This window comes from Centruroides sculpturatus, unplaced genomic scaffold (genome assembly GCF_000671375.1).
Source record: "Centruroides sculpturatus isolate CEXI.00-Female unplaced genomic scaffold, Cexi_2.0 scaffold872, whole genome shotgun sequence".
In the NCBI taxonomy this organism is placed as follows: Eukaryota; Metazoa; Arthropoda; class Arachnida; order Scorpiones; family Buthidae; genus Centruroides; species Centruroides sculpturatus.
The window spans coordinates 87943-110454 of NW_019385158.1; the positions used below are offsets into that span (position 1 = coordinate 87943).

Sequence of the window (22512 nt, forward strand, 5' to 3'; positions counted from 1 at the left end):
CATAAAGAGTGCCACTAAAATAAATTATGGTTTCCTTCCATGTTTTAAAAGGTAAACACGATTAAAAGCTGTGTAAAGAGTTGACTTTTCTGCTTATATCTGGTACATTTAGAAGGTATATAATGCTTAATTAATGATATACTGTGAGATTTTATTGCCTCTATCCTCATAAATGTGTCTAATTGTTTTGTCTTTTGCACCTATCAATATTTTTCTACCTGTGTCATGTCAACTTGTTATGAATTCATGAAGTGTAAGGACAATATACACTTGTTATGCAATTTTTCTGGCTAAGTTGCAACATTTCTGAGGGAAAAATTCTTCAAATTTTAAGTAACTTTTGCACATAAATTATCTTTATGCACAATACATATAGATACTATACTGACTTTAGAGTTGTTATGGTGTTGCTGCAAGTATGCATGTGTAAGTGAAACAATACATTAAAATTTTCCACACAAGCTCGTATTTTGCAGCATTTCTGTGTTAAATGCACTTATATTAAGGATTTTTGAGGTCACTTCATGATACAGGAATTGCAGTTTTCACTTATGTATACTGTACATCATTCATAACCTAGTTTTAAGTCATAGCAACAGGTGGTGGGAAGAGTTACAGCAAGGGTGGTGATGTATGCAAAGAAAAAACTGGATTGTATCATGAGTATGGCATACTTCCTAGCTACAATAATGCTACAAAAACTATGCATGTAAATGCTGTACTTCATAAAATGATCTTGCAGCAAGTTGTACTTCATAATGCATTCTTGCAGCTAACTGTACTTCATAATGCATTCTTGCAGCTAACTGTACTTCGTGAAATATTCCTGCATACGTTATATTCTATAAGAATATAGCATCTGCAATAATACTAGCGTATGCAATACGTACATGATACGAATACAGCATGTGCAAGACTTACAAGACAGGAAGAAGGGTTCAGCTTTAACCTTCAGTTGTCACCATTTTTAAATGCTTCAAGGTGAGCCATACTATAAAATACCAGACGAAATTTGGAATCTTATATCATTTTTAAGACCCAAAATTACAAAAATTAAGTCGACCCCCCTATAACACTGTTGATTTTTCCGTTTTATATGAATTCCATGTTGTACGAGTCACTTAGATTTTACAAATACATGTGCCGTGAACGGCTCATGTATTTGTAAAACCTAAGTGACTCGTACAACATGGAATTCATATAAAACGGAAAAATCAACAGTGTTATACGGGGGTCGACTGGTACTTTGTATCAAGTATTAACAAGGAGTTGTAATTGATATCCCTTCAAGCTCCTGATACAATCAGCAGAAAATTCTTTATCAATATAAACAAAATAATCTGTTTAAAGCGTATCTTTAAAAAAAACAAATAAATGCGTCATAAACTACATTTAAAATTCATAAGAACGAACTTATGAATGGCGATGTTTAATTCGTTTATGCAAAACAGTAACAAGTCTGTTGACACTGACTCGTTTGTAACGTTTTCCTCCCCTCTCGTCGCTTTATTCAAATTTTCTCCTTGACAGCTTACCAGACTAATTACATATTCTTAAGAAGGTTTATTTTCCATTCATAGATATAAACAAGTAAACTTAAGTTTATTTAAAGAAAACGTAACGGGAAGAACGTAATTTGCTTATCTGTCTTATCAGAATATATAACCGTAGACCTTTACACTTTGTACCAGTGGGAAAAAGTAAATGGCAAAATGGTTTCATCTAAACATATTCATAATCTGATCTTTGTTTTCTCGTCGTTTAACATTAAGGGTTGTTTAATATGTATTATTTAACGCTTTCGTTGTGTAATTTTTTGTAGAAATTTAGGCAAAATGCATGGGTATTACTACTGAAACTGAAGAGGGGAATATGTATGTTTTAAAAACGATGAAAATTCATTTTAAAGTTTTCTTGATAAAGAGGAAAACTGCAGAATTCTGTGGAAAAAAATGAAAGGTCACAAGAGATTCTGAAAGGGGAGAAATTGTACAAGAAGTTTGTGAGAATGAGAAGATTGAGCTCCTGAATAAAGGAGAAAGATCCGAAAAATCTGATGAAAAAAAAGAAGAAAGAGCTACTGAAAAACAGGAGATGGACCAGAAGAATTTGATGAAAACAGAAGGAGAATAAGAAGGATCTGGCGAAAACAGGAGGAAGATCAGAAGAATTTGACGAAAACAGGAGGAGGATCAGAAGAATCTGACGAAAACAGGAGGAGGATCAGAAGAATTTGATGAAAACAGAAGGAGAATCTGAAGAAATTGACAAAAAACAAGAGGAAGATCAACAGAAAACAGGAGGAAGGATCAGAAGAAACTGACAAAAACATGAGGAAGATCAAAAGAATTTGAAGAAAACAGGAGGAGGATTAGAAGAAACTGACAAAAACATGAGGAAGATCAGAAGAATTTGACGAAAACAGGAGGAGTATCAGAAGAAACTGACAAAAACATGAGGAAGATCAGAAACAGAAACTGAAAAAAGGTGGAAATTCACGAAAAAAAATGTTCTTAAAGAACAGAAAACTCAAGAGCTGCTGAAAAAAGGAAGAAAATCACAAAAACAGGATCCAAAAAAGGAATAAATCTCACGAAGAAGAGAAAGAATTTCAGAGAAGAAATTTTGGAAGAAAATAATCGATAGAAAAAACTTCTGATATAGGAAAATCTGAGTGAGAGCTCTTAATAACGGATAAATATAATAAAAGTAGAAAGCCAGAATAATCGATTTGCACACGTACAAACTGCGCATACGTATCGAGTGAAATAGGGCAGTGTCCTATGTAAATCGAAGTGGAGACCTCCCACCAGCATCCCTTTTAATCATATAATAAAATATATAACTGCTTTTGAGTAAAAAAAATAAACACAGAAGGAGGAGAAGGTTGGCTACAATAAGGAGGATATATCGAGTGCGTAGGCATACAGGACGTTAACCCTGTATCCAGGATCTATAAGAGGCCATGTTAAGTTAGCTTTTAATTATTCTACATTGATTGTTTCTGAAAAGGAAAGTCGTGTATACATTGATATAAGAGGCCTTTGATAGTCTACAGACGAATTTCAATGTCGTTACTTCGTTAATGAGCTAAACCAGATTGGAGCGTCGTTATAAACGGGATGTAAATTTCGTTTTTTTTTATTATTATATATATATATATAATAGTGTACACGCAGTATTGAAGTACAGGTTTCGTGTTTGTGTAGCTTTAAACTAGCGTAGGGATGCACTTTTTATAAAGAAGGGTGCACTATTGTGAAGAGGAAACTGAGCTGCTGATCTTCTCCCTTAAAAAGCAGCCACTTTAGAAAGAAAAAAAAGGGGGGAGACTCAGAGAAAAAGTCCCTGACAATAGTAAACTTCGGGCTTCTTATATAAGAAAGTTCAAATTTGCATTTTGTTCTTGAATTACGAGCAAAATATAAAGATTTTCACGCGGAAATATTCGTTAAAACAAGCAAAAAGTGCACTGAAAAGAGGGAGAAGGTAGACGTAGTAAAGGATAATGACGTAAGAATTAATGTAATAGCCCTCCCGCCATGTTATCGAGGAGTGCTTAAAGATCTATTTTTGATGCTCAAGGGCCTACTTTTCCTTCTATTTTACAGAAAAATGGATCGAAAGATGAATGGAAATGGGTACAAAGCTTAAATCGAGAAGGTAGTAAATACTGTATAAAGGAAACAGCAGGCTCCAGTATACGAGGGAAAAAAGGGGGCAATATTGAACGAGAAGTTGGGCAATAAATTTGAAAAATGAACAATTAAATCTCGAAATAGAAATTAAACTAAGCATTGGGAGCTATTAAAAAGTGCGTTTTGCTTATTCTTACCAGATGCGATCGTTTGTCAAAGTACAAAGTTCAATGCTACTATAAAGTAAACAGATGTTAAGCTGTGTGAAGTGCAATATAAAGGATATCGCGACATCGAACTCGACAAAGTGTCGTTTTTTTACGAAATATTTTACTAAATTTCAAGAATTCACTTCATTCGCAAGCTTATATGATAATAAATTCGTGTGACCATTCTGTTTGCCGCTCGAACCAGAAAGAGCCGGTAAAAAATGGATAATTTTAGATAATTTTTAAAAAATTTATTTATTTAGTGACTCATTATGATGCCCGTGTAACTGTTTTATTTAGAATTTCATTCTATTTTTGAGAATTAAAAACGGGACAAATCCGGAACGTGTAAATTCACCCTAAAATCTGTATTATCCATTTAAAATCATAGAGAAAATATTAATAAGTGTGGGGAAAATATAGGGAAATATTGATAAATACAGGAAAAAATATAGGGAAATATTGATAAATGCAGGGAAAATATAGGGAAATATTGATAAATGCATGGAAAAATATTGATAAATGCTGGGGAAAATATAGGGAAATATTGTTAAAGGGAAAAATATAGGGAAATATTGATAAATGCATGGAAAAATATTGATAAATGCTGGGGGAAATATAGGGAAATATTGTTAAAGGAAAAAATATAGGGAAATATTGATAAATGCTGGGGAAAATAGTTATAAATATTTCCCTATATTTTCCCTTCATTTAACAATATTTCCCTGCATTTATTAACATTTCCCCATAGTTATAAATATTTCCCTATATGGGGAAATATTAATAAATGTAGGGAAAAATATAGGGAGAATATTGATAAATGTAGGGTGATGTAAAGTAAACTACAATGATAAGAAAAATTTTTTCGGTGTGTAGATGAAACAGGACTTTAATAAATAATATCAGTTGAAACTTATCTTTTTCAGTTTGTTATATAAAGCTATCTGCATTGATAATTAATTACTATCGTAATTTCGAGGGGGAATCCATTAATGAGGGGGAGAAACTAGAAACTTTCTACTTGTAAGCAAAAATTTTGTATAAACAGTTTATGCTAATGAAAGTGTAATGACGGTAGGTCGTCGTTACTGCGAGAAAGAGAGCAGAGAGAGAGGCCCAAAGTTCAGTTAACCTTCTTATTCGATATTATATTTTTATTTATTCCATTAATTTACGATTTATATTCACTGATAAATTTAAATACAAACCGCGGTTAACCGACTTTTAGGCCACCCTCTGTGTGTGACTTTTTTCTAATTAAACACAGGATTAATCATAGATCATCTTAGGAAGATTTCATCATTTCAAATGACCTCATTATAGGGACATTGAAGGAAACATCACACAGATTGATTCCTGCATCCTGAAGGAATAGGATGGAAGAAATTATCTGAAAGATAATGAAGAATAGCTCTTTGAAAATGTTAAATAATTCCCTTCAGACTACGCTAGACTCTTCAGAGAGGGGGTCCTTCATCATACAAGGCATTGTTTTTTACATTCTCTTACGTCAGAAAAACACCAGAGATTACTGGCATTCCCCATTCAAGATTAATGAGCAGAGAAGAATAAATAGGATAATTTTTAAGTTAAACTGTACATAATGAAAGTTGTTCAACTAAATTAAAAGCCATAGAATTTTTCAATTCATTATTAATGCCTTACACCTATGGTGAAAACAGTGAATATACTCTGCCATCTTTCCCCTCGGTGTAGCTTATAATAAATTGGTTTCCCGGGAGAATATGGGTGGAGTCATAGCTCAGCACGATTGGGTGGGGTCACGATAATTCTACTTACCTCGATGATGTATTCTAAAGATTTAACGTAGTCTCTCTCCGTCTGTATCATCTCCCTCATAATCAGCATCAGAGTTCTTTAAAATGGAAAAGAAAAAAAGATGGTAAGATGGGATTTTTACGGCTTTGAAAGTGATGAAAGTGCTTCAAAATGTAGTGGGAATGCTCACTTTTTCGATTTCCCCTTGTCTTCTGCACTGGATATTTCAGAAAGGTCTAAACTGGAAGGTCGTGTCAGGTGACTATTTACAGGTACGGGACTGAAAACCGGACTGGAGTGACGCTGTTCCGGATAATTGATTACTTTTCTATTTTCCGGGCTGCTGCAACAGGGAAGTTTTTCATGAACACACACACTCGCCCCTTTCCGGTGTTGGAATTGTAGGCAAAAAAAAGAAAAAAAATCAAAGTAAAATAGACACTAACTACCTGTTATCGATTGCTTCCTCTTGGTTTTTATCTTTCTGAAGTCTTTTGTTCTGCACTCTCACCTCTTCGGTGACTTTTTCGAGTTCCTCTTCACAGAACTGCCATACTTGCGAGGGGTTGTGCTTCTTCTCTTGTTCTTGAATGCTATTATTGTTGATTTTATCTTCCAACTGCCTGCATTTAATGCTTGTAGGTGTCGTGCTGTGTTGCCCCACTCTTGCCTCTAGAACGGAAGTTGGTATAGAAGCAACCGGACCCTGTGTCGTCAGGTCTTCTGTGATGAGCCCTTGATTAAGAAACTGCTCTTCTTTCTGTTGCAGGTACCAGTTCAACTCTACATCCTGGTTGAGTCTGGGATACATCCCGTTAGTGTATGATAAATACAGTCCAAATGGCGAGCCTGTAGCTATGGAATGTCTTTGATACAGCTGAGAACTGGATAGGGATTGCAAACACGTGACATTCGATTGCGTACCCCAAGGATTCTGTGTACAAGATTTGTGTCTGTACTTCGGTGTTTCCTTCCCTTTCATCTCGCTTTCAAGCTGGTGTTTAGCTTTTAGTAACATCTCTCGTCGTGTTTTCACCAGTTCTGTCGTCACTTGACATCTCGACCGTGCTGTCTGCGTATTCAAAAACAAAAATAAACTTTATATTAAATATAAATATAACCTAATCTCTTACTTTAAATAGGGCAAATCGCCTCTTTTATCGATTATAACCCGAACAATTATCAAGTTTTTATTTTTATTTATCGTAAATTGTTAAATAAATTTCCATCTGTTATCTTCTAGACAAATTCACCTAATAAAGTAACTCATGTTTCGCCCTCAAAACTAACAGAAAAGTTTTATTTCTAGGCTATCAAAACACTCCTACACCCTCGAAAACATCGTAAATTTTCTTGCCTAACCCCCTAAAGCCACAAAGATTTTAATACTATTCTAGTATACGTAACAAAATGGCACCTTGCATTGTTCCAATAAACGTTCGTTGTGAAGATTCTTGGCGATGGCACTCATTTCTTCGAACACCTCATCATTAACGGGTGGATGATTATTTACATAATCTTCCAAATTCTTCACCAACTTCTCCAGATAATCCGGTGTGGATAGCGTGTCCATTTTCATAACAGACACGTACTTCATGGTTTCGAGTGCCCATTCGTAACACTGGAAAGATACTAGTTTTTTATTCACTTTAACCTTAACAAAACACGAGTTTAAGGATCTTAAGAAATGTAATGGCACCTTATCTAATAGGTGGTAACATTTTGCAGTTTCTTCGAACCTCTCTCTTGTGTCTTCTAACCTCTCGTTAAAGTTGTCCAGGTGTTGTCTGAGCGACATTGCCACTTCTTCAATATCGCCTCCATCATCTTTCAAGCTCGATGTGGGTGTCCCTTTGGCCATCACTGTCGCCTCTTTTAGCAGGTCGTTACCCCTTCGTATCTGACGCTAGAAGAAGAGTAATTGTTCATCTTCAACGCTCGTAAATTTGATTTAATGTTTTTTTTTTGCCTCCTCTATTAAGGATTTTTAAGCAAATACACCCCCTTGTTTGTCTCTATATACGCGATCAATGGGTGAGAACTTTGCACGCGTGGGACGGAGAGATGCTCCTAACGAATTTTTAATTTGTCTCCTATTTAACACCCTCCCCCCTTTTTTTGATGTGACTGGTGTATTTGAGAAGCTGCGCATTCCTTAAAAGTGTAGAAGGCGTGCTGAATCTGGCTTTGCTACCCACGTGTCTATGTTCGGCGCCACAAAACCTGACCATTTGTGTACGAGCAAAATCATTACTGTTGATTAGCCTTGACTAGCCCCAAACGGAACATCTGTCCGTTTGGTACCACACTTTAACACTTACACGTTATGGCAACCTCCCGCTAAACCCTCGACTCAGTCCGGGGTGTTACTCCCTTTCCGATGACAGATTTATTCTCTGATCGATGCCACACGAAACGAGTTACAGCAGACCGCTAAAACGGGAGGGTTAGATACGCGCAGGAGGGCAGCTTCTCGCCCCTCTCACGTGACACAGTTTTAAAAACGATCGGGTTAAGCCGACACTGGTTTCGGCACGTTGCGTGCCTGGCCGTATCACGTAAAACTCACCCTTGAAATAATGGAAACTTGAAGAAATTTCTGCATTATTGATCGAACCGCGCGTTATGTACTAAACACACAGGGTTAGGGGATTAAATATATTTTTTAAAAAAATGCCACACCGCTGTATAACCGGCTGCTGATTGAAAGCACTTCCTGCTATCCCGCGTGCCATCATAAAAACTGAGGGGGGTCGACCGGACATCCCTTTGATGCGACCCCCCTCCAGGGAAAGTACGGTTTTTTTTTCGCCATCTGTTTTCTCCCTTTCATCCTCAACCGACAGACATAACTCCCAACTCCTCTCGCGGGATAAGAAAAATGAAAGTGAGAGCTGGCAAAAATCTCTACTTTACACACACCAGCAAAGGCTAAAGGAGCCAGACAGAAATGCAGTAAAACAACAAGAGTGAAAACACAAGGGTCGACTCCCCTCCAACATCTGGAAGGTCAAGGAGATAAATGGAGTCGTTGTGGAGGGAACGTCTCTGGCCCATCTTTTGGGGGAGGGGGGGAAGTTTTATTACAACTTACCTTACACCAGCCCGATCCATCTCGTAAACAATAACAGTTGCGACCGAACACACAACGTAAACACGGCAATTGTATTGTGTAAAGTGAAAACTGGTGAAGACAGGTTGTCACTGTTAGTCACTGAACGCCCATTTTCGACTCCTACGTCAAAGCGGCCCACACTTTTGAATGTAAATATTTTAGAAAGTTATAAATTACCCTTCGCTACTCACCATGGCAAAGAAATAGAACTCTTCGAACTCCTCTTCTCGATTCCTTATGGCTGAAAGTGAATCGGAGAGTTTTTGGTATTGGTTGAGTGATTCTTCCCCCTTCTTGCAAAGCCACGATAATACCTGAAAACGATAGTAAAATTAATCTAGGGATGGAAACACTTCTCATATTATAATGAGCAACGTGCGTGTCAACACGACCACGTGAATTTTTTTGAACTGTTCGTGCCAGGTGACTCAATCTAAATGCACCCCCTTAGCTACACCCCCAATAAAATTACTTAATTTTTTTTTAATTTCTAGGGGCATATACGTTATAAAAATGATCGAATTTCATAACACAGTGACACTACGACACACGAAAGCATGAAATGTCAATTAGTGTGACACTCACCGCGTCAATGTGTGGACTAAGGAAAGAATTTCAGGTGTATCTTCAGAAATATGCCAGGAGAAATGTAGATTTAGGCTGTTAAAACACACGTCAGGGGTAAAGAACCATCGATAAATAGATGAAGACCATAGATCTGGTCTTAACTACTTCATTAACTTCCAACTGGTTTCCTCCTAAGGGCAACAATAATGTCACATAGTGACACAGCGACATGTTGTCCTTGGATATCTCGAAATGTCACTACCGCGTGTTTGATTCCTGAGTTGAAAATCGCATACCAACGTTAATTTTATGTAAAAAATTAAATATAAGAAAAAAAAATCCCTGATAAGTGGGGAAATTCCTTTGTGTAAGCAGCACAATGGGGCAACACAATCTGAACCTCTCGTAAATAAATCAAGAGCCTTAACAACCCAATAAACTTTCCAACGTCCAACTGACCAGATAAGACCACTAATGAAACTAAGGAATCCACTTTACTTTGACCTCATAGATAAGATTCAAAATGAGTTTCTGGGTAGAAAGGAGCGTTTATTGACAGGAAGTATGATTCATGAGTTTTAAGTCCTGTAGTAGGGCGTTTCTTTGTGGCAATATACTAAAGAGATTTCCGAGAAGACGTTCAAGTAAATGCTACAATAAAGTAATCAGAAGTTTGAAATTTGAATTCTTTTGTTGAGGTCATGCCCTACTGTATTCTTTGAAACAGTAAGGATATAATGGATACTGTCCCTTTAAAAAATTCGACGTTATGTGTGTGGCACTTTAAGACATTCTTAATTTTGTTTCAGGTGAAAACTGAGTGAACATTCAATGCAATTCCCGTATTATCTGCAATTTCTAATCTATCTATGATGGATCACCCTTGTTCTGCGCCAGTATATTCAATTTCTAATAAGAATTTGGCCCTTTACTGATCTCCCTAGTGTCCAAACTTACTTGGCATCAATTCGCCAACACGCAATGCCCCGAGAATCACAATAAACTGACATAATTCCTCCAAACCCCCTCTCAGAGCATTCCTCAAAATCCACAATATATGATCCTCGTGAGCACTTCCTAGTGATAACATGAAACTTTATATGGATTCTACTTGCAGCAATTTATATCCCAATCGATTATCCTTCTTCTATTAACGTAAAGTTGTGCCATTCCCTCTACACTCATCAAATGGGGAGGAGCCACTTGCACAATGTCACCTATATACGTATGATCGATCCAGATTACGGTATAAGCTCGTGGCAGGTGTTGAGAATCGGTCGTATGGCATCGATTTGGCCCACCTTTGTCAAAATCTCTTACTCATTTTTCTCTCTTATTACTTTTCGGGGAGTCCAAAAGGGGGGTGGTGGACGGTAAATATGGCAACTTCTACTCGTATATGGGTCAATGTCAATAGTTAGAGAGCCGTTTGTTTGCTGATGGTCTCCCCGTTACCATGGAGATTAGGGGGAGACGGTGTGACGCTACTGCTGCAAGTAAAATCAGGTCAAGTTTGCCGATTTCCCATAATAGATAAAAGGGCATTTTCCCGATTTATAAAGAATTGAAAGTATCGATTCCTCTCTCTGCACTTCCACATTTACTCCACCTTGAAAGGTGTATTAGCCTTATTATTCATTACACCTACAAAAAAAACCACTTAATTTCTTAAGTGTAACTTATAAATTGTTCCTTCTAAGAGGGGGGTGAAGTTGTTCAATTCAAAAATCAAGCGTATTTGAGCCTGTCTATAGACTTGCAACTTTCCACCCTGCCTCAATACGGACCTTCTAACCTTAAATTTACGTAATTCTAAAAGGTTACGCGTATTGTTAATTATAAAAATAGAAAATTTAAATAATATAGTCTTAGTTTGGGCTATAAAATAAAATCTACAGGCCTCCAAACTGAAAATATAAATGCTTCTAATGGCAGTTTACTGCCACACGCAACGATGCTTAGCCGCGCGTGAATATAGATAGCCACATCATAAAAATGGCTTTTAAAACCGGGTGAAGCAACGTAACTCAGCGTAACTTACTTGACTAGATTCCTCGTGAAAGCTTCTGTAACGGATGAATTCTTCCAACTTCTTCAGTCTGCGATCTGCCAATTTAGAAAATTTCCTCATGGTTTTCTTTATTTCTTGATACAAAGATGAGCACTTTTCCAAATTATCCCTTCGGAGGAACACACCACAAGATAAGGAAACCATGCGGAAGGAAGGTGGGAGAAAAAAAAAGAACACGCGAAAGAGGAATATAAAAATAATACCTGTAGTCGACATTATTGGGTGAACTAATCCCATAGGATTTGAGCTCTGCCAAAATGGTCTCCCCCTCATCCTCTAAGTGGCGTAGTTGCTCGTCTTGAAAAGTTTGATTGATGCGATTTCTGTGTTGGTCGACAAGATTTCCTGACAATCCCGAAGACAGATTAACTCCCAACTCTTGCAGCATAGTCACAAGATAATGGCCCGAGAAGCGGCATCCGTTGAGGAAGGGTTCGAAGAACTGAAAGAGTTAAAATGCCCACCCCCCAGTTGTAATGTTTCTGGTGGTGCTGAAAGCCTCTCCAAGTCATAACACCCGCAGTTTTCAACATACCTTAAAAAATCCAATCCATTCTAAGTGATCGTAAACGTAGGAACCCCCAAATTCTTGAAGGAGCTGGTCCTTCTTGACATATATCTCCAACTTATCTTCCTTCCATACTGACTCGAACTGAAAGTATCGAAGAAGAAACTTCAATAATGGCACTTCAGGAACACAATCTTAGATGATTGTTTCCTCACCTTCACCCCACTTGTAGGGAAGGGCTCTTGAAAATGGCACTTCCACAGCAAGACTCTGTACACGGAGCGACTTACGTTCGACTTACGTTACTCTAAAAAACAAGTTCAAATTTAGTACATAAAACTCGAAGGAACTCGGATTTAATGAGATACCCTACCTCCAAAATGGAGAATGCCTCGTCTAACAGAGGCCAGTGAGCTTCAGTCGCTTCTCTACCGTCAACTAACACCAAGAATCCATCAGATACGTCGTCCCTCCTATGAGAAAATGGGATCATTGGTGGTGCAACTATAACACCCCACCTTATCTATAGTTAAAAGTCTACTTATTGTACTTACTTGGGTATGCCATAGAAGTACATGAGAAGTTGAGCCAGGCGACGGGGTGAGGTGCCTTTCAACTTGGAGATGAAGATAACTACAACACTTCTCCCCGAAGTGTCGCGGCAACCTGAAAAGCGCAATTGAAGTGGGTCAGCCACGTATAGGGAAGGTCGAGTTTGCTTTATCTTACGAAAGGTGTCCTCGCGCCGTGCACAGGTATGCACTCCATTTATGGAATGTATTAAAAAAAACAACGAGTATTGCACCATTCCAGATATCCCGTATGTACTCTAAATTTTGCTGAGTCTTCTGTTTTTCTGGTGTCATCGGCGGCAGTGACACATAGGCAGTGAGATCGAATAGGTTACAATGATATAATGGACACTTGTTAGGTTGTAAGTGATTTTACCATCAGGAAATGGGGGTTCAGATTCTATCTGGATGATTTACGACCGATTTTTATTGGTTCCTAAAGTATTTTCCTGATTCTCTTTTTCGGTATCTCCCCAAAAAGTTAAACTCTACCACCCCCCAACGAATGGAAACGAGCGAAAGTAGAACTACCTGGATACTCAAGGACAAAATCTGAGGAAAGAAGTTTAAGATCTGTGTTGTTTTCAACACGATTTAAGGAAGTACGGTCGCTAAAATCAACCCTAAATTTACCCTATTTTTATTTGTAAGGTATAAAACCCACCTTAACACAAAAATTTCAATTCAAATTGCCTAAATATTTCGGTTCTGAGAGCTTCCATTATTCCACTTTCATACCACTCTTGAGCTCAAGTGATTCTATCCTGATTAAGGATAGAATAAGGATTGATGGAGTAAGGCAATCAACTAAGGGAGTAGCCTCCTTAGAAGACTTCCTACTAAACTCGAAAAAATTCACGTGGAGAGGCACAAAGTGTATTAAACTTATACACTAGCGGGCACAGAAGAGCCGAAGTGTGCCATAAGAAGGATGGACAGATTCGAACTTAACTGTTTTCTAGTGTTTGTTTATGGAAAAATTCCGCAAATTATCATGAAAAACCGTGTTAGAGCACTGAAAACACGAGTTACCCACCTCCCATTTTCGCACAGGATCTCTCGATGGCATCAGACAGGTAAAATCATTATCAAGGATATCCGGCACATGACGTCACACGAGTTAAACTGTTAAACCGTCACAGGAAACGAAGGGGTCCATGTCCTCTAATCGACGCCGCGTCATCCCGAAGAAGCGCAGGATATACGAGCGTGCAACACGGTACCACTCGATCCTTTCGGAACAATTGAGAAGGGTGGGGGTGGGCGAAGAAGCAACGCGTTGAAACTCACCTGGTAGCAGCACGAGGCGAGAATGCAATAACTCTTGATCCAGGTCGCTAAGCGAGGGTGATGAGCAATCGTTATTGTCACAGAATCCGTCGTCTGCACTTTCGGCGCTGGCAATTTTGTTCCAGATGTTGTCCGAGTCACCCACATCCGCTTCTGCAAGAGGAAGCAATTTGTTAAATTGTTAATCCGATACTAGGAGCGGGAGGAGGAGGAGGAGGAGAGGAGAGGAATATGGCCGCGTTACGCTCGTTTCGTCGTAACGCAATGCCCACCGCCCTTTCCCGAATATCGGAGTAACGTGGCACAGAAACCCCAGATTACGTGACTTTTGTAATATAACGTGTAACCGGGTATTACAATAACCGTCTCCATTACGAAGATCGTGTGACTATCGAAATCGCGTCACGTGATCGGTTGTTTATTGTCTTATCTCGGCTAAATATTGTTATCGAGAAGCTTTACGTTTCCTGAGTTCAGGGTCCTCTGCAGGAGTCGTAAAGAAGAAGTTATTCCCCAGAGGGGCTCCTTAACCCTCCTAAGTCCAATTACAATGAGGCAAGCAGTGAGAGTTCTGTCCAGTAACCTGCAGGGCAGGAAACAGGTAACACATATCTTAGCGGTGATTCACGCCGCTTCTTTTCTTGCCTGACGAATTTTTTTTTATTTTTATTTTTTTTTTCTTACTTGGTGCAAGTTTCACACAGCCGCATTGCGAGTCCTCCCCTAGAGTGAGAATGAATCGGAAGAGGGGGGTGAAATGCTTCATCCAATCAAAGATGAAGGAGGACCGGTAAGATATGAACCGCTAACGTGATTAAATGAGGATGCCGACGGTCACGTGACATCCGGTTACTGGGGTATAATAACACAGTAGCAGAAATTCGCATCACGTGACGAATGCGAGATTTCTTCTACCATGACCAGTGCGACGATGAAGTACACTTTATAAATGAAATTTGGACCTCTCCCCCACAGTGAAAGCGCGAAAAGTCCTTCGTGAAACTTTTAAATTGATTAATTACCGGTATGACTCACCTAGGTTGAACTCTTCCGGCCTGGCTAGGGGTGCAAGTATCCTTTGCTTCTCCTCCCCGCATTCACGAACCTGAGCTTCTACCATAGTGGCTCGTATACGATGCCAAGGCGTTTCGGCCGGATGCCACTTCAGACGTTCGACGCCCTTCTCCGCAGAGACCAGAAGACAGCGCAGGACGGACGTCAACTGTTGGTCTGAAAGCCACTCCATGGGAAACAGGGGTGCATGGATGCCAATTCTGCCCACGTGCGTCTCCGTCTTGTACTGAGCGCTGAGTAGGATCGAGCGCCCAACCCGGTGCACGCACAGATAAAAGTCTCCGGGTTTCAGCACGTGATCATCGAGCTCCCCTAGTTGCACCACCACTCGTTTTGCGTGGCACAGTGGCCAACTTACCTGCAATACACGAAAATATTGAATTAGAATCTTATAGATAAAAGATGCGATTACTGCTCCAATTCCGGAGTGACCATAACATCAGAATAATAATATAGAAGTTACGCCGGAGTGATTCATTAAATTTCTAACTGAACAAAGCCGGATATCGATATAGTGTCAAACGGATAACACGTAACCATTACATAGAAACAACAATCGGAAACACCATATGTCATAATCGCTGTGACTGTAAACTTCTATGGAATAAAATGCCACTGCTTCATATAACAGCCAAAACATATAAGCAATAAGTAAAGTAACAATTCGAAATAACGCTTCACAGAAAAGAAACCCCATTTTAACGTCGTCATAATGCGGTTTTATTCCGTTAAAGTAACAGTAAGAAAGGGAGTGGGTTCGGTTCCCGCAGAAATGCATCGAGTTTTATATGTATGATGACCGAGTAACAGTCGAAACCGGAGGGGGGAGAGTCGCATCGTGGCGCCAAGACCACCGCCGAGTTACCACCACACGTGACGCTCTTAACAGATTCACACCTAATGTGTGCCCGTGGCTCGAGACCTCCTCGGCGTTACTCTGGTTAATACCGTAACGACGTGCGAGGAACGAGTAATATTTAATCACCTGACGCACGTGCTTACCTCTAGGGAGAAGCGTAACTGTTATCCACAACGTACGTCCTCATCACACCAGGGATAAGTAAAGGCTGCACACCCATGGGAAAAGTGCCGCTGAACTGGCAGCATGCAATACGCCCTCTAGCGGTGGTGCAGCTAGACCAATGGGAAGAGGCAGCATCCTCCAGCAGCGCCGGTAGTGTTTGTGTTTGCTTGTGTGCGAACGGGCCCTGAAAAGCCCTTACTTAAGGTAACTATACGAATTCTTTCGTACCTTTGACTTCTCTCCCCCCCCCGCTGCGGGGTTGAAGTGGAATTAATACTACATTAATATTACATGCAGATAGGGGTGGAGATGAAAAACAACCGTTCCCACCCTTTATTGTCGCTAGGTAGATAGTGTTAAATATAAACTGATAGCAGTGTCGTCTATAAGACTCGGAAGCACGTAAATACTAGTGTTGTGGTACACGGAGATAAGGCAAATCAATCAATTGGGGGAGGGGGGAAGCTTTTAAGTAATACGCAGAAAATTCTAGTGTCTTACGCGTTTCTCTCTACTGACAGCAGAATTAAAGCTAAAGTCAATAGACGACCCACCCATTCTGCTGTATAGTCACTATGGCAACCGTGGAAACAAAAGGGTTATGGTCAGTGGGAAAGAGTGTCAAGGGTGTCTAGGGAGCTTCCTGGTGTTGAAAGTACTTCCTTTTATACAACACTCTAACGGTAAAACCCTTAAAGGGCACGGTATATCGAAGTATATTAATATAGAGAAGCTCAGTGAAATGAGGCTATGTGTGTGTGTGTGTGTGTACTTCCGCTCGTTGCATACGAAACCCCCCTCGAAAGAATTCAACTTTAAGACATTCCAAAGAGTTCAATATCAGGAGCGACAAGCACTCCACCCTGTGACGACACAGGAAGTGACGTCGCGTGATAGAGATCCGGGAGAAGTCGTCTCCTTCATTAGAAATCTGTCGAAGTCCTGACCGCGGCCTCAAGGGGCCTTCTTTTCTTGTCTCTCAACTTTTAGGTATGCGAGAGTGGATGCACCTGCTGCTGTATGGGGTTCGCTTTGCTTCTCTAAATTAACTTTACGGTCCACCCCGTGACGTAATCCCCGTCGCCACCCTAAAAATTGATTATGGACCCACCGCCTGACGTCATACACTTCAGGCACGTTCCACTTTCTTCTTCCGTATTTAATGACGTTTCGTTTTGTGGTTCGAGGGCTTCCTTCTCGCAGCCTTAACACAAATATTGCTTTTATTATTATTATTATTATTATTCAAGATTTGGAGCATCTCTTGAGGCAATTGAGGAAGTTAACATTTATTTAAATGACATTTATTTAAATGTGTAATTGGCAGGAACACCCCACCAAAGTCTCGAGACCAGCACAGAGGTGTTGGCTTGTATAACACGGTTTAACACTGAAACTGAGTGTCACCCCAAAGCCAGTAACAACAAATAAACACCAGGAGCATCACCAGAAATTATAGCAGTGAGGGATGCACCCCCAATTGAAAGTAAAAGTACATTTCTATGTTCTAGTAACCAACATAAAGGGCTGGGGGGTGGGTGTCTTCTGTAATCCGCCCGCATAGGTTAAAGAGGGAGTTACCGAATCGTATGAGGTCTCCACCCTCTTTGCTTTTTTTCTCTAAATTACATCAGCTTGGCTGCTGCACGTGAAGGGGTCAACGACTGATCTAGTGGAAGAGTTAAGAGTAGTAGAAATCCCTTGGCAGAGCGGGCCACTTGTCAAATCTGTCGTCGCTTCTCGAATGACTTGTTTCCTTCGTCCAAACCGGAATTTACACTCAGCTGCTGTGTTACTCTTATGATTTATGCCGTGGATCCCTCCAGGGCTCGTTACCATGCGGTTAGATTAGCATCAGTTAGGAAGAGAAGAGGAGGATCTTCCTCGTTCCGAACCCTTCCAACAGATAGACCCTTCTTCCATTAAACTAACCCTTCTAACGTGTACCCTCGTAAGACAATTGAGTGATAAACAAGCTGGGAAACTGAGAAAATCCTCCTAAAATAAGGATGTTTAATCGTATTGTTGACGGAGTGTATCCTAATGTGAGCTATTCTAAGGTATCTTGGTATGTAGGATACCCAGATAGATAAGCTTAAAAGTATTTAGGGGGATGGATCTAAAATTTTTAAGTATTTGGCTACTAAAAACTGGAATATCCTACTAGAATACAATACTACTAAATTTAGTGAATCCTAATTTTCTCCCAAATCCAAAAATACACCCATAATATGAGTCCCTAAATCCCTTGTTTAGACACCTTTAAATCACAGGATTTGTCACCCCTTTTCTTCAATTGTAAGGTAGGGGGTGCCTATAGAAAATCCTTGTATACGTTTTGTCCTAAGGTTACAAAGGGTTAAACCATCATTTATTTAAGAGAAACAAGTAACAATTCACGAGACTCGTTACAAAAGGGGGTGCATTTTAACGAGGAGCTGGCAGACTTGGCATAATAAAAACCGCAAATAACCCGCAAAGTGAGACGTGCCAACGTTGCGACAGCAGCTTCGTTTAAAGAGCACCACCCAACGAAATAATAGAAGGGGGCAAAGCTATTGTCCTATCCGAAATCGAATCAATTTTGGATGATCAGCGGAGCGTTGGTGCTACTTTTGTTCGATAGAAGGCTGCGGAAGAGGCTCATTAATACGGGGCAAAGGACAACAAGGGCTCTTCTCCCTTAATCGACGAATCAATCCGTGAGAACGTCCATCAGCGGGATTGTTTTTGAACTCGAACCCATCACGCGAAACGGGATCATTACTCAGTCACGCCAAATTCGATTTACATCTAAATTGGGACCTCCTCGACCAAAATCTTCCTCCCCCCGTCACCTAAAGAACGTTATTGATTCTGATGAGTACCCATTCTGAAGTCGAGCGCCACTTATGCAAATGAGTTTACACTCGAATCTAAGCGTTTTCTGACAAGCCCTGAAGACCCCTACTTTAGGGAGCTTCATGCAATACGTATAAGAATATGTTTCGGCTTGATATAACCTTACAAATTCGATTCACCCTTAATATATTTATCACAAACGAGCTTAATTGTGGTCCTGTGTATAAACTGGCATGTTATTTTTTTACTGGGTCATAAAGCAGCACGCATGAATTTACTTCATGAACATCGATTGAAGAACCATAAAATTGTAAGGGAACCCAAAACAATGAGTAACAGCAGCGATTAGTTCAATTAAATACCTTTCTTTCCTCGGAACAAGCTCACGTTTCCATGGGGTGTTCACGTGACCAGTGTAGAGGCAAACAGGGTGAACATCTGACGAAGGTGGGTGACCTTGTCGCAGTTCGGCAAGCCGACTAACGATCTCTGGACGTATTTTTAAAAAACAAATCCTCTCGTCGCGCGGCACACAAGGAGCAAATACATTTGGCAGAAAGGGGAAACGCTCCGCACGTGATCGTAACAGCACAAGCACGCGGGTCACGTGATGGCAGCGGTACACCTATCAAGATGAGTCGAGTGGTAGAGCCGAGGGTTGGTTAACCTACCTTCCTCCAACTGGTAAGCAAAGCAAACTCGATTCTCGGTTTTTGATAAATGGGTTGTGGGTTCACCTGTCCGTTTGTTTATCTCATTTGGTTGTTTATCTGATCGTCTCCCCTTCTATATTTATTGTTCCTCCCCCCGGCTCTACTGTCTTTATTATTGTTATACTTGCCGAGTTCTTTTCCAATGGAAACAAGTGAAACAATCTGAATAATGGCCCGGTATAAAGAGAAATCGATAACAATATAGGTAGAAGGGACCGTCTTGATGTTCCATTCAACGACACTCACGTGCAGACTTTTATACCCCCGCTTTACGGTATAAAATCTCTCGTACATGAAGTATTCATGACGTATCAAAAGTGCACAGATGAGGAAAGCGGTATTTTAATCCATTTTCTTAATGGGGGTCTCGTACTTTTGAAAAATCTCGGTTAAAATTTTAAATGAAAACAATTGTATTTTCCCCTTGAAAATTAAGTAAACGGTTCGGGAATTGCCAAAATTATTATTTTCTGTGGAGTAAAATTTCGGTTCGTGTACAATTGACAATGGATTCATTGCCGATAATGGGGATTTATCTGATTACAAAATTGAAAACGAGAACTTCTTGATGCTTTCTTTAAAAAATCCTCATGCTTTCATAGGGAAAAAACTTCGTGCTTTCATAGGGGAAAAACGTCGTGCTTTCATAGGAAAAAACTCATGCTTTCATAGGAAAAAACTCATGCTTTCATAGGGAAAAATCCTCGTGGTTTTATAGGGAAAAATCAAAACATTTATATGACGAAAAGAAAATATCCTCATGCTTTCATAGGGAAAAAAACTCATGCTTTCATAGGGAAAAATCCTCGTGGTTTTATAGGGAATAATCAAAAAATTTATAGGACGAAAAGAAAACATCCTCATGCTTTCATGGGGGAAAACGAAAAATCTTAAAGCTTTCACAGCAAAAAATAAAAAATTCTTGAAGCTGTCATAGCAATAAACAGTTTATTTTCAATAAGTAAAGCTACTAAATAAGCAAGTGAAGCGTGAAGAGGGAAAAAGTGACGAAAGTTGTCAAGTGAAAAAGAGGAAATGGATAGGAAATGCATTCAATTATGATACAAAAATCAATAAAAATAGTCCACCAAGTGTAAAGTTGTGAAATCTTCGGTTAGAATACGAAGATTTCAAAGCATCTCAAGAAAAAGAAGTATGTAAAAAATTTCTTTTATACCTCGTGAATGCAAAATTTCCTCGAGGAAGTGTTAATAGAGTGTTACGTGTTACTGCTGCAGTAGTGTTTACAATTTCCTGAAAAAAAATCGTTTAATACTGCTGTGATAACATGTAAACCTGCCTGAACTTTCGCAATATTTCCTTCTTATGTTTAATTAAATCTCTAGTCACACCTCTCAACAATGACAACGTCCGTTTTTTGGAGGTTTTTGTTCAACAATTAAAAAAAACACTTCTGAAATGGCAGCTGTTCTAAGATAGTCGTTGTTTACAGGTTATTTTGTATGAAATTTTCTTGAAAACAATAAAATTCTGGAAAAAAATGGAGGTGGCCATTGTTTACAGGTTATTCTATACGCACTCTTGCTCAAAAACATATAAAAAGTTGTGAAAATGGTGGCTGTTTGGAGGTGTCCGTTGTTCGGAGGTTACGTTTGTTTTATNCAAAATTTCCTCGAGGAAGTGTTAATAGAGTGTTACGTGTTACTGCTGTAGTAGTGTTTACAATTTCCTGAAAAAAAATCGTTTAATACTGCTGTAATAACATGTAAACCTGCCTGCCTGAACTTTCGCAATATTTCCTTCTTATGTTTAATTAAATCTCTAGTCACACCTCTCAACAATGACAATGTCCGTTTTTTGGAGGTTTTTGTTTAACAATTAAAAAAAAAACACTTTTGTAAATGGCAGCTGTTCTAAGATAGTCGTTGTTTACAGGTTATTTTGTATGAAATTTTCTTGAAAACAATAAAATTCTGGAAAAAAAATGGAGGTGGCCATTGTTTACAGGTTATTCTATACGCACTCTTGCTCAAAAACATATAAAAAGTTGTGAAAATGGTGGCTGTTTGGAGGTGTCCGTTGTTCGGAGGTTACGTTTGTTTTATGTTGAAAAGATTCCCAAAAAAACGATTAAAGGTGGCCGTTGTTTACAGGTTATTTTATACGCACTCTTGCTCAAAAACATAAAAAATTACGAAAATGGTGGCTGTTTGGAGGTGTCCGTTGTTCAGAGGTTATGTTTGTTTTATGTTGAAAAGATTCCCAAAAAAAACGATTAAAGGTGGCCGTTGTTTACAAGTTATTTTATACGCACTCTTGCTCAAAAAATACAAAAAAAATTGTGAAAATGGCGGCTGTTTGCAGGTGTCCGTTTTTCGGAGGTTACGTTTGTTTTATGTTGAAAAGATTCCCAAGAAAACGATGGTGGCCGTTGTTTACAGGTTATTCTATACGCACTCTTGCTCAAAAAAGTACAAAATATTACGAAAATGGCAGCTGTTTGCAGGTGTCCGTTGTTCGTAGGTTACGTTTGTTTTATGTTGAAAATATTCCCTAAAAACGGCAGCTGATTAATTAAAGGTGGCCGTTGTTGACAGGTTCGACTGTACAGCGAAAATTAAATGGAGAAACAAATGGAATTTGTTAAAGATTCTCTCGACGTTTTAACTTTTATCCGTAACACACATTTTACGCTATTAATCACGCTCCAACTTTCTAAAAATAGCCTCACAAATTGTCCTCCTCCATTTTTTTTTTCTTCTCCATTCTGAGAAATTGCTATTTGTGACACCGAAAAATATAGTTTTCTGCATCAACCCCGAACGAGAAAAATCGATAAACTGCAGCAAACGTAACCGAATACGCTCCTCGTAACGCGTTACGCTTACTGTGAGAAGCGAGCGTAACAGAATTATTATTATTATTATTCTTTCTTTTGCTGTGATTTACAGATAGGAAGAAAGCTCCTGCTAATATAATAGGACAGACAACCCAACAGGAATTTTTCTAGCGCGTTATACCTGTATAACTCGTTCCTACGGTAGCACGTCTTAGCCAATTTCTTCCGCTAACATCGCATAATTTATAAGATTTGTTTACATTACAGGAGAATTGCCTGTTTTTTTTTTTTCTTTATATCCTTCAAGTGTT

General features: G+C 39.2%; 1 protein-coding gene across 1 annotated transcript in view; it reads right to left on the minus strand.

The window, feature by feature from the left end:
* Nucleotides 1-22512, minus strand: part of LOC111635587 — a 55275-nt gene that overhangs the window by 19770 nt on the left and 12993 nt on the right. Inside the window, 15 exon segments of the mRNA XM_023380589.1 lie at nt 5648-5723; nt 5817-5969; nt 6073-6698; nt 7044-7247; nt 7326-7532; nt 8933-9055; nt 11350-11488; nt 11583-11821; nt 11915-12031; nt 12103-12179; nt 12182-12194; nt 12261-12360; nt 12442-12553; nt 13750-13902; nt 14785-15181. Coding sequence (XP_023236357.1) covers nt 5648-5723; nt 5817-5969; nt 6073-6698; nt 7044-7247; nt 7326-7532; nt 8933-9055; nt 11350-11488; nt 11583-11821; nt 11915-12031; nt 12103-12179; nt 12182-12194; nt 12261-12360; nt 12442-12553; nt 13750-13902; nt 14785-15181 — 2736 coding nt within the window.